The 12,423-nt window shown below is 43.5% G+C and overlaps 1 protein-coding gene across 3 annotated transcripts in view; it reads left to right on the top strand.

Moving 5' to 3' along the window:
* DIXDC1 (DIX domain containing 1) overlaps nucleotides 1–12,423 on the top strand; it is a 274,022-nt gene that overhangs the window by 195,092 nt on the left and 66,507 nt on the right. For all 3 annotated transcript variants that reach the window (XM_077456913.1, XM_077456912.1, XM_077456914.1), the window contains one exon: nucleotides 9,333–9,445. In XM_077456913.1, coding sequence (XP_077313039.1) covers nucleotides 9,333–9,445 — 113 coding nt within the window. The remainder of the gene's footprint in view (nucleotides 1–9,332; nucleotides 9,446–12,423) is intronic.

The following is a 12,423-nucleotide window of genomic DNA, read 5'->3' as shown; positions in this document are numbered from 1 at the left end:
ATGCCCCTACATTAGTTGCTGAAGGAAAGGAAGAAAGGATCCCTAGTGCCGCACATCCATGGAGATGTGTGATAGTGATGAGAGAGACAACCTCGGTCTGGGCTCCTGCCAGTCCATGCCCCTACATTAGTTGCTGAAGGAAAGGAAGAAAGGATCCCTAGTGCCGCACATCCATGGAGATGTGTGATGGTGATGAGAGAGACAACCTCGGTCTGGGCTCCTGCCAGTCCATGCCCCTACATTAGTTGCTGAAGGAAAGGAAGAAAGGATCCCTAGTGCCGCACATCCATGGAGATGTGTGATGGTGATGAGAGAGACAACCTCGGTCTGGGCTCCTGCCAGTCCATGCCCCTACATTAGTTGCTGAAGGAAAGGAAGAAAGCATCCCTAGTGCCGCACATCCATGGAGTTATGTGATTATGATGAGAGAGACAACCTCGGTCTGGGCTCCTGCCAGTCCATGCCCCTACATTAGTTGCTGAAGGAAAGTAAGAAAGGATCCCTAGTGCCGCACATCCATGGAGATGTGTGATGGTGATGAGAGAGACAACCTTGGTCTGGGCTCCTGCCAGTCCATGCCCCTACATTAGTTGCTGAAGGAAAGGAAGAATGGATCACTAGTGCCGCACATCCATGGAGTTGTGTGCTGGTGATGAGAGAGACAACCTCAGTCTGGGCTCCTGCCAGTCCATGCCCCTACATTAGTTGCTGAAGGAAAGGAAGAAAGGATCCCTAGTGCCGCACATCCATGGAGTTATGTGATGGTGATGAGAGAGACAACCTCGGTCTGGGCTCCTGCCAGTCCATGCCCCTACATTAGTTGCTGAAGGAAAGGAAGAATGGATCACTAGTGCCGCACATCCATGGAGTTGTGTGCTGGTGATGAGAGAGACAACCTCAGTCTGGGCTCCTGCCAGTCCATGACCCTACATTAGTTGCTGAAGGAAAGGAAGAAAGGATCCCTAGTGCCACAAATCCATGGAGATGTGTGATGGTGATGAGAGAGACAACCTCGGTCTGGGCTCCTGCTAGTCCATGCCCCTACATTAGTTGCTGAAGGAAAGGAAGAAAGGATCCCTAGTGCCACAAATCCATGGAGATGTGTGATGGTGATGAGAGAGACAACCTCGGTCTGGGCTCCTGCTAGTCCATGCCCCTACATTAGTTGCTGAAGGAAAGGATCCCTAGTGTCGCACATCCATGGAGATGTGTGATGGTGATGAGGGAGACAACCTCGGTCTGGGCTCCTGCCAGTCCATGCCCCTACATTAGTTGCTGAAATGGGAAAGAAGAGACAGGTGAAGGGTGTATGACTACAAATCATATTTATTGCCTTCCCCTTTAAATAGTGCCATGTAACATTGTACACAGCGAAGAGATGTCTATACAAAGGAAGAGTACAAAAAGTAGATGGACAATGACAAAGATACAGCTAAACTAGAACAGGTTAATGAGTGTCAGTACCTCTCATATTGAGAAAAGAACAGTGCTTAGTATAATTTATGAGTGAAAAAAAGTTATGCACATACAGTTGTGCTCATAAGTTTACATACCCTGGCAGAATTTATGATTTCATGGGCATTTTTCAGAGAATATGAATGATAACACAAAAACGTTTCTTTCACTCATGGTTAGTATCTGGCTGAAGCCATTTATTATCAATCAACTGTGTTTTCTCTTTTTAAATCATAATGACAACAGAAACTACCCAAATGACCCTGATCAAAAGTTTACATACCCCAGTTCTTAATACCATGTATTGCCTCCTTTAACATCAATGACAGCTTGAAGTCTTTTGTTGTATTTGTGGCTGAGGCTCTTTATCTTCTCGGATGGTAAAGCTGCCCATTCCACTTGGCAAAAAGCCTCTAGTTCCTGGAAATTCTTGGGCTGTCTTGCATGAACTGGACATTTGAGATCTCCCCAGAGTGGCTCTATGATACTGAGGTCAGGAGACTGAGATGGCCACTTCAGAACCTTCACTTTATTCTGCTGTAGCCAATCGCAGGTCGACTTGGCCTTGTGTTTTGGATCCTTGTCATGTTGGAATGTCCAAATACGTCCCATGCGCAGCTTCCTGGCTTATGAATGCAAATGTACCTCCAGTATTTTTTGATAATATACTGCATTCATCTTGCCATCAATTTTGTCCACATTTCCTGTGCCATTATAGCTCACACATCCCTAAAACACCAGCGATCCAACTCTGTGTTTCACAGTAGGAATGGTGTACCTTTCATCATAGGCCTTGTTGACTCCTCTCAAATGTAGCGTTTATGGTTGTGGCCAAAAAGTTCAATTTTATTCTCATCACTCCAAATGACTTTGTGCCAGAAGATTTGAGGCTTGTCTCTGTGCTGTTTGGCGTATTGTAAGCGGGATACTTTATGGAATTTGCGTAGTGATGGCTTTCTTCCGGCGACTTGACCATGCAGCCCATCTTTCTTCAAGTGCCTCCTTATTGTGCATCTGAAAACAGCCACATCACATGTTTTCAGAGAGTCCTGTATTTCACCTGAAGTTAATTGTGGGTTTTTCTTTGCATCTCAAACCATTTTCCTGGCAGTTGTGGCTGCAATTTTAGTTGGTCTACCTAACAGTGGTTGGGTTTCAAAGAACCCCTCATTTTGCACTTCTTGTTTTTGAGTTTGAACACTGCTGATTGGCATTCTCAATTCCTTGGATATTTTTTTATATACCTTTCCTATTTTATACAGTTCAACTACCTTTTCCCGCAGATCCTTTGACAATTCTTTTGTTTTTCCCATGACTCAGAATCCAGAAACATCAGTACAGCACTGGATGAAAGATGCAAGGGTCTGTCAGGAGTCCAGAAACTCATTGACCTTTTATACACACACACTAATTACAAGCAAACAGATCCCAGGGGAGGATGGTTACCTTTAACCTCCCTGGCGGTATTCGCGAGTCTGGCTCGGGGTGAAAATTTAGTACCATTAGCGGTAACCCCGAGCCAGACTCGGAACCGCATCGCTGAATCCAGGAAAAGGTTACTTACCTTGTCCCCTGGATCCAGTGATGTCTCCCTGCAGTGCCGTCCTCTGCTCGATCTATCACATCCCTGGGCTCCATTTCCTGCGAGCGATGTGACGCACGGTAATGGAGAACGGCGCCAAATTCAAAAAGTAAAACACACACATTACATACAGTATAATGTAATCTTACAGATTACATTGCTGTATGTAATAATTTCACATCCCCTTTGTCCCTAGTGGTTTCTCCAGTGTCCTGCATGCAATTTTATGTTATAAAAACTGTTCTTTCGGCCTGGAAACTGGAGACTGTCCATAGCAACCAAAACTGTCCCTTTACATCAGGGATATGCAATTAGCGGACCTCCAGCTGTTGCAGAACTACAAGTCCCATGAGGCTTAGCAAGACTCTGACACCCACAAGCATGACACCCAAAGGCAGAGGCATGATGGGACTTGTAGTTTTGCAACAGCTGGAGGTCCACTAATTGCACATCCCTGCTTTACATCAAAAGTGATTTTAGACCAGCTAGAAAACAGCGATAATAAATTAGAATCACTCGCAGAATTGAGAGATAGCGATTTGTGGGGAGATCCGTCGTCAAACACTGAAAAGTAATGACAGCGACAATTCTGCAACTGAGCAAATTTCAGTGTTTTTGATTTGATTACATTATTGAATAATTTTTATTATTGTTATATTATTATTTGGTATAATTATTTATAGTTATTTATTATATGATAATTTATGATTTCATTTTTCAAACTTTGTCATACCCGGGATGTCTGCTAGACTCTGGTTTGGACAGATTTAAGTGAGTTATTGCTAAGAATTACAGGACTACAATATAAAACGCCAAATTTTCATGCAAAATAATTGTACCGCTTTCAGCACCTAAAATCGGAAATAATCGTACCGCCAGGGAGGTTAATAGCCATTCAAAACTCTTTGTGTCAACTTGTGTGCATGTTATCAGGCCAAAATCACCAGGGTATGTAAACTTTTGATCAGGGTCATTTGGGTAGTTTCTGTTGTCATTATGATTTAAAAAGAGTAAATACAGTTGATTGATAATAAATGGCTTCAGCCAAACACTAACCATGAGTGAAAGAAATGTTTTTGTGTTATTTAAATTCTCAGAAAAATTACCAAGAAATCATAAATTCTGCAGGGTATGTAAACTTATGAGCACATCTGTATCATCCATTGGGGAGTTTCCAGGCAATGTAGCCAGTGCGTAATTGTTCCCAGGGAGTTGAACATTGTGGAGTTCATACTGGCGATGGCTGAAGTCTGTAACAACCAGGGTAAGGCTGGCCATACACAGAGTGAATTTCTTATGCCGCGTACACAGGACCGGACTTTTTGACAGCAAAGGTCCGACGGAACGAGTCCGTCGGACAATTCGATCTTGTGTGGGCTCAATCGGACCTTTGCTTGCCAAAAATCCGGCAGATTAGAAATAGAACATGTTTGAAATTTTTCCACCGGAACTCCGCCGGACCGAGAAATCTGTTCGTGTGTATGCTAGTCCGACGGACAAAAACCGACGCTAGGGCAGCTATTGGCTACTGGCTATGAACTTCCTTATTCTAGTCCATTCGTACGTCATCACGTTCAAATCCGTTGGACTTTGGTGTGATTGTGTGTGGCCAAGTCCGTTCATTCGGAAAGTCCGTCGGAACTCCGCCGAAAATCGGTCGGAAAGACCGTCTGACCTAGTGCCTCGAAAAGTCCGGTCGTGTGTACGTGGCATTAGTGTTCCTGATAAACTGGCCAAAATTCCAACAGTGGGTGACCCTGTCTGCATGTTTCCGCCTGACATCCTTCTATTATATCGAAGAAGCTAGGTGGAAAAATGTTGGCTGAAAAGCCCCTGCATCCCTACAGATACCACCATCTGTCAGATTACAATGTAGCATAGCAGGAGATTTATCCATAGGTGCTGTTAGCATGGATGGAGAAATCTGTTAAGCTGGCCATAGATGGATTGAATCCTGGCGGGGGTTCAAGTAGGGACCGTTGAGATTCGATCCATCTTTGGACAGGCTGATTGTACCCAAGTCGATCCATCAATTGACCTGTACACAACCAGTATGTCGGATCTTTATCGCATATGATTATTGCCATTGGTTAAGTCGCTAGCAGTAATCATGCTCTCCTGGCAGGGGCGGCTCCCTGCGCTCCCCCGCCAGGAGAACAGGGTATCTTTGTAGGAGGGAATCGAGGGATTTTCTTTCCTGCAATACCTGGTTGCATTAAAGAAAATCGCATAATCTATGGCTTGCCTTAGATTCCTTTTGTTCAGCCTGAAGGCTGAATAAAAAGAATCTATACATATATTGTCAGTTTAACAAGAGAAAGGGGGTTAGCCAAGGTGAGCAGAAGAATGGGCATAGGGAAGGGGGAGGTATTTGGGGCCCGACCGGTGCATATGGTATCATAACCTGCCATATTTCATACACAAGTAGAGGGCAGGGTAGGTGTTTAGAAAGCTTAGAGTTAAGATAAAGGGCAGTACTATTTTATAGGTTCAGCCTCTCCGGGGTATAGGTTTAGAAAGCAAGATTTTAAATTGACATTAATAAACCAAATAATGGCGGCACTGATAAAGGAAAAATATACAGGTAGTCAGCTCCATTGTATTTTCTTGAAAAAAAAAAAGATGTTTTTATCATTTGACTGCAGCTGCCCTGTCAATACTGTGCTGTATTTTCATATTAGCACTGGTTCAGTCTACCAGATGATCAGATACGTTGTTTACAGGATTAAATACCCCTAAGCTGAAGACCCCATGGAGATTAATGCGATTTTACTGTCTGATCATCATAGGTGAACTGAAGCTGGCCTGACAGCTGTTATTCCCCATAATTCAATGAACATTCATAAACCACTCATCACAATGTCCCAGAAATGAGGCAGATCAAAAAAAGATAATACATGATATTAAAAATAAAAATCGAGGAGCAACCATGAATGACACCTGGTTCCACATTTCCTTATATAACGTCAGACTCCATTGTGATATATGGAACAATAAGGAAACACATAGTCTATTTAAAAGTCTTTATTGTGCATGCATAAATAGGTAGACAATATTACAGATTATTCATTATTATTCTATGATTACAGTGTTATTAGACACAGTTATGGGGTTGATTTACTAAACGCAAATAGACTGTTCACTTTGGATGTGTCTTTGCACTCTGCAAGTGCAGTTGCTCCAGAGCGTAGTAAATGAGGGGGAAGCTCTGCTGACTTCCATCATCCAATCATGGACAAGCAAAAAATAATTTTCATTCTCCTTGCATGTGATTGGGTGTTTTTTGCAGCTTCAACTCAATTACTAAGCTTTGCAGCAACTGCACATGCAGATTCACAGCATATTTGCCTTTCAACCCCAATGCTGTTGATTATTAAATGAATATACTGTGTACTGCTTATGATACTTCTGAAAATCTTGCAAGATGTCTATTTATTTATTTATTTTTCTTGTTTTTTCCTGAAAATCAATAAAATATGTATGAGTACTTGATACATCTTTTTTTGTCAACTGAAATAGTTATGCAAGTATATGCAAATAAGTTACATAATAATAAATTACCTTGTTAACCATGTAGGCTGCAGGAGAACATACTAACCTGCTTGCTTCAGCCTGTTCACAGTGATGAGGGAAGTCTTATTGTTTTTAATGTTAAAGCGGAGTTCCACATAAAAATGGAACTCCCGCTTAGCACTCCTCGCTCCCTTACATGCCACATTTGGCATGTCATTTTTTTGGGGGGGAAGTGGGGGCTTCGTTAGGAGGGGGACTTCCTGTCCCACTTCCTCCTTCCGCCCAGGGACCGCAAGTCGACTCCTCCTTTCGCCTTATGCGGCCCCTCCCTCTAGACGATCTCCTGGGACACGTGACAGGTCCCAGGAGATCGCCCGTCCACTCCGGGAGTGCATGTGCCATGTGTGCCCGGCTGTGAAGCTGAAAGCTGTCATGGCCAGGTGCCCAGAGTGGCAATGGAGGGGGAGAGGAGCGCCGCTCCGTTTGGCCGCATCGCTGGACCGTGGAACAAGTAAGTGTCTGTTTATTAAAAGTCAGCAACTACACTTTTTGTAAGCATAAAAAGCCTGAAACTCCACTTTTAAGCAAACTGATCTATTCCCCAAGCATATACACCAATCTAATATTGAGTAGGTTCCCTTTTGCCACTAAACCAGCCCTGACCCATCAAGGCCACTAGACCTCTGAAGGTATGCTGTGGTATCTGGCACCAAACTGTCATTAGCAGATCCTTTAGGGTCCTGTAAGTTTTGAGATGGGGCTTCCATGGATCAGCACATTCCACAGATGCTCAATTGGATCTGTTGAATTTGGAGGCTGCGTCAGCACCTCAAAACTCGTTCTTCTGTTCTTCAAACCATTCTTGAGTTATTTTTGCAGTGTGGTTTCAAAGCAGAACATTGCCCAAAACATCACACTGGCTCAGCCTGCATGCTTTTTCTTCCCATAGTACATCCTGGTACCATCTCTTCCCCAGGGGAGCAATGCACATGCACCTGGCTATCCACATGATGTAATAAAAAACATGGACCGGCCACCTTCTTTCATTGCTCCATGGTCCAGTTCTGATGCTCATGTGCCCATTGTAGGCACATTTGGCTGTAGACTTCAGGGTCAGCAATGGCCAGACTTGTAGGGTCAGCATGGGCACCCTGACTGGTCTGCGACTATACAGCCCCATGCACAACCAACTGTAATGCCCATTTTTTCTGCTTTTAACATATCAACATCGGGGACAACATGTTCACTTGCTGCCTAATATATCCCACCCACTTTCAGATGCCATTGTAAGGAGATAATCAATGTTATTCGCTTAACGCCTATCAGTGGTCATAAAGTTCCGGCTGATCAGTGCATACTTATTGTTATCTTCATAGTCTACTCCATCATCTGTTTCAAACACATTCCTTTTAACAAAACCTGCTACCAGTGCTGTTACTGATATACAGATTTTCCTGTTTTATTAAGTCGGTATCTAATCCCTCATCACCATCTGTAACCACCTCCCGGCCGCTGATTTATACAAAGAGCGGTGACAGGACTGTCAGAGGAAGGACAGAGGTGTCTGACATTCTGGCTGTGATGGCCAGCTTGCCGTCACCTTTATTGTGTGGTGTGAGAGGCAAGATGGCAGCACCCAGTGGGGGAATAGCTGGCTCTCTGGGGACACACTGGAGCTGGATTTTTTGTTCACAGATTATGCATCGGTGAGTTGTTTTTTGTTTTTTAAAGCTGAATAGTTCGTATTTGGTTCTGCAAATGCTAGCCAAGGAAAGGATGGCTTTAAGCTCTGCTCACCTAACACTAGACATGAAATATCAAATAAAGAGTTCAATAGTACATGAGCTTTAGTAATAAACATAATTCAGTGTTAGAGAAAGACAAGGGAAGGAAATGCTATTTTAGGCTCTTAAGATGGTCAAAATTATTTTTTGCATTTTGGATTGTATTGCAAAGCCTACATGGTAAAGATACATGCATACTGTATTAAACAAGAAAGAATTCCAGGAGCCTAAATAGTTACTATTGTCTCATGTATTGCTATTATCGTGTATTGTGGTGTAGCACATGATATATGCTTATGATGCTTGCCTGTTTCCATGACTTTGCTAGCTTTGAAGCTGGATCCACACTGTTTCACTGCGGTAACACGTACATTAGCATGCATGTTACTGCATTGCACAAAAATATGCATTTAATGTGAACATTTAATTATAATAACATTCATATTTTTTTTTTTTTTCAAAGAAATGGATTTTTCCTGAGATTGCACTGAAGTAAGGTTAAAGTAGAACTATAGGCAAAACTTTTTTTTTTTTTCATTTTGGATAGAGGTAAGGGATGGTTGTAGCTCCTGTTAGCTTTTTTTTGTTTTTGTTTTTTCCTTCCGCGTCCCATTGGGGAGATTTACCTTTACTTCCTGTCCCGTAGCCAAAACAGGAAGTGAGAGAGAAAATCCCCACAAATTAGGGAAATCCCTTTGAGGGGTCCCCAGAGCTAGTAGAAGATTTCCCCTCTATTTCTTTTTCTGAGGACAACCCAAAATTTAGGATTTTCTTTTACTTTAATGTTCAATGATAAAAAAGGACAAATAGGGAGGGAGGACCACCCTAACGGGGGCACAGTCAGCAGCAAAAAATTGATAGCTGTTCTAATCCACCTCTGTTCTGAAAAAAAGTTTTGCCTTTAGTTAAACTTTTAATTGTATAAATGTATTGAAAGGATAACTGTTCTTCCACAAAAGTCTGTTTGGCTGCTACAGTTCTTACTTTTATTCTTACAGTCTGACATCGCCAAGCCCTGTGCACAGTTCAAAATCAGAAATCAGTGGAGCTCATTGTGAAGATAAGGCTGAAATCACAATTATCCAGTGTGAGGAGAATCTTTGTAAGAAAGGTAAGAATACAATTTTGTGACACAAACACGCACAGCTAATACTTAGGTACCTGCAGAGAACAGTACATTAGTACATGGAGCTGACAGCTTGGTACATTTGGTTTTGGGTGCAGACCTGTCTGTAAGTCCTGCAGCTCATCTAAGTGCCCCTAACTTTCTAATACTTAACCCTCCCTTTACTTGAACCAACAACCCTAGCTTCCCTGCAAGTAACACTTATATCGGAAAACACTTAGGCCGCGTACACACGAGCGGATTGTATGGCCTACTTAGTCCGCCGAAACACATTTCAGCGGACAGTCCGCTCGTGTGTGGGCTTCAGCGGACTTTTTCAGCGTGCAGTCTGGCGTACTAAGTATTTCGGAATTTCCGTAATACTGTCCGTCATACTTTGGTTTCAGCGGACAATCCGCTCGTGAGTAGGCTAGTTCGACGGACTAAGAATGGCGCATGCTCAGAAAGGATTTACACGGCGGAAGGTTGCATTGCTGTGTATTGGACTTCCTATTTCTAGTCCCATCGTACGTGCTGTACACGTCATCGCGCAAGCTTTCGACGGACTGTTTGTGCATCCGTGTGTGGTCAAGTCCGTTCATTCGAAAGTATGACGGACTGTCCGTCGGATTGTATGACGGACTAAGTAGGCCATACAATCCGCCCGTGTGTACGCGGCTTTACCTTGCACAATACCCTAAACCCTTTTTTTTTTTCTTCAAAAAAGTGTTTTATTCAGCATAAAAAAAAATGTTACATACAAAACACCGGGCGGGTAATACATACCGGTAGCAATAAATTCACAGCGATTCAGTCAAGGATATCAGTGCCATCATTTTGTTAGCATATATTCCTGAATTGCAACCACACCCCCGTATACTATTTATGCTCTTTTTTATTTTTTATTAATGACACCAAAACAGCAAACAAAAAAACAAAAACACCCCAAACAACGAACAATGAACAATTCAAGCCCCAACAATGCCTTTAAGAAGAAGAGGTGGCACGTCCCCTCCCCCTTCCATAAGGGTCAACTCCTCCCTTTCTTCCCACCTCAGGCATCCCACCATTGAAACTCAGACCATAGATAGTGGGATAGAGTGCGAGTACCCTAATCCCCCTCAATCTCCATATTTTCAGTGTAGTGCACTCATACTCTACCCCTCCAGTGTAACCTCTCCAGATGACTCTCGCTCCTAACTTTGTTCGCCGCTCTGAGCCCCATCCTCCTCCAATGTATTCTTTGAGTCAACCCACCTAAACCATACCTTCCTGAACTTTTTGGAAGCCCCCTTGGCCTTATACATCATCCGATATAAAACCACATCAGCATTAACTATCTTTACCCACATCCCTAATGTCAATTGTTCGTCATAAATCCATCTCCAGGCGATACGTTTTCGCACTCCAATGTATAGAAGCTTGAGGTACAACTTAGTATGTACATTTACCTCCTCTTGGTCAAAGACACCCAGGAGGCAACATAAGGGAGAACATATGTTAGGTAGGGCAAAGTTATCAGAGATTAATTCAGTCACCCTGGACCACAGGGGACCTATCCTAGGGCATTCCCATACCATGTGAATAAAAGTTCCCTCTGCCCCCTTACATTTGTGGCACTCTGCAGAGTCTCTTTTGTACATTTGAAACAGTCTGGCTGGTGTGTAGTACATCTAGTGGAGGTATCTAAGCTGGATCATTCTATCCATGGAGGATATAACACAGACAAGATATGTATCCAGAACCTCCTGCCACAGCTCCTCAGACAACTCCGGTACAACGGCCACCCAGCGAGACTTAGTCCTGACAAACAATTTAGGGTTCCCAGGGCCCACTCCCCTATAGTATCTGGAAATGCGCTTGGTTGTATCAGGGTCAATCAGGACCTTTTCCAGAGCCATATTTTGTACCCTAACGCCCCCCCCCCCCCCAAATTGTGTCACAGCTGCATGATGCAGCTGAGCATATCTGAAATGCCAAGTCCTGGGTATGCCAAACTGCTACCTTAGTTGCGCAAAGGAGGACAACCTAACGTCCTGGTATATGTGATGCAAATACTTAACACCGTATCTAGCCCATATATATCCATCCTCCAAGTTAAAGGACTCTCTCATTGATTTGTTGCACCACAGAGGACTATTTTGGGACAGCCATAGGGGCTCATCACCCATCCTCTAAGCACATTGGTGAAATATCCTACCAGGGAGTGCCATAACAGAACCCATCTTCCTACCTGGGACCCCCCTCCTGTACACCATATTCAATAGAGTTTCCTGAGAAGTAGCGACCGCCGCTTCCAGTAAAGTAGTGGCATTAGGAATCTGGGGCAGATATCACCAGTGTAGAAAGGTCAGTTGAGAAAAATAGGAGCGCAGCCAGTCCCCCCATTGCAACGGGTAGCTTAAGAACAGCAAAGAAACTCTGGGGGCATGGGACCCCCACAAAAATCCCACTACAATGGAGTCTATGCTCTTAAACATTTAAATCGAAACATAAACAGGAGAATTTGAGAGAACAGAAATTTAGGAAGAAAGGTCATTTTAAACGGGTTTATTCGAGCCATCACCGTAAGAGGTAGATTCTGACGTTTATGTACTCTCTCTCTCGAGAAAATTCCTTATAATCAAATTAAGGTCCAGGAACCTAGAGATAGGGAGCTGAACCACCACCCCCAAGTATTTGAATGATTTGGATGGAGGGATGAAGGGACCGCCACTGAATCATCAGTGGTAAATAGGAATGATTTGGACCCATTAATTCGGAAACCAGAATAATTTCCAAACTCCTGGATCAGACCAAAAGCCATAGAGAGCGAGGGACCCGGATCCTGCAGATACAGGGGCATGTCATTGGCATAGAGAGAGATATGCTCCTTCAGCCGCCCCACCTGAAGTCCAGACATTTTAGCACTAATTCTCAGTTTAGCCGCCAAGGGTTCTATGGCCAGGGTGAACAGGAGGGGAGACAGTTGGCATCCCTGTCTA

Source organism: Lithobates pipiens, unplaced genomic scaffold (genome assembly GCF_037356315.1).
Source record: "Lithobates pipiens isolate NorthernLeopardFrog02 unplaced genomic scaffold, aLitPip1_a1.2 Scaffold_27, whole genome shotgun sequence".
Lineage (NCBI taxonomy): Eukaryota > Metazoa > Chordata > Amphibia > Anura > Ranidae > Lithobates > Lithobates pipiens.
Note: the sequence above shows the minus strand (reverse complement) of the source record. Positions and strands in the feature narration are given on the sequence as shown.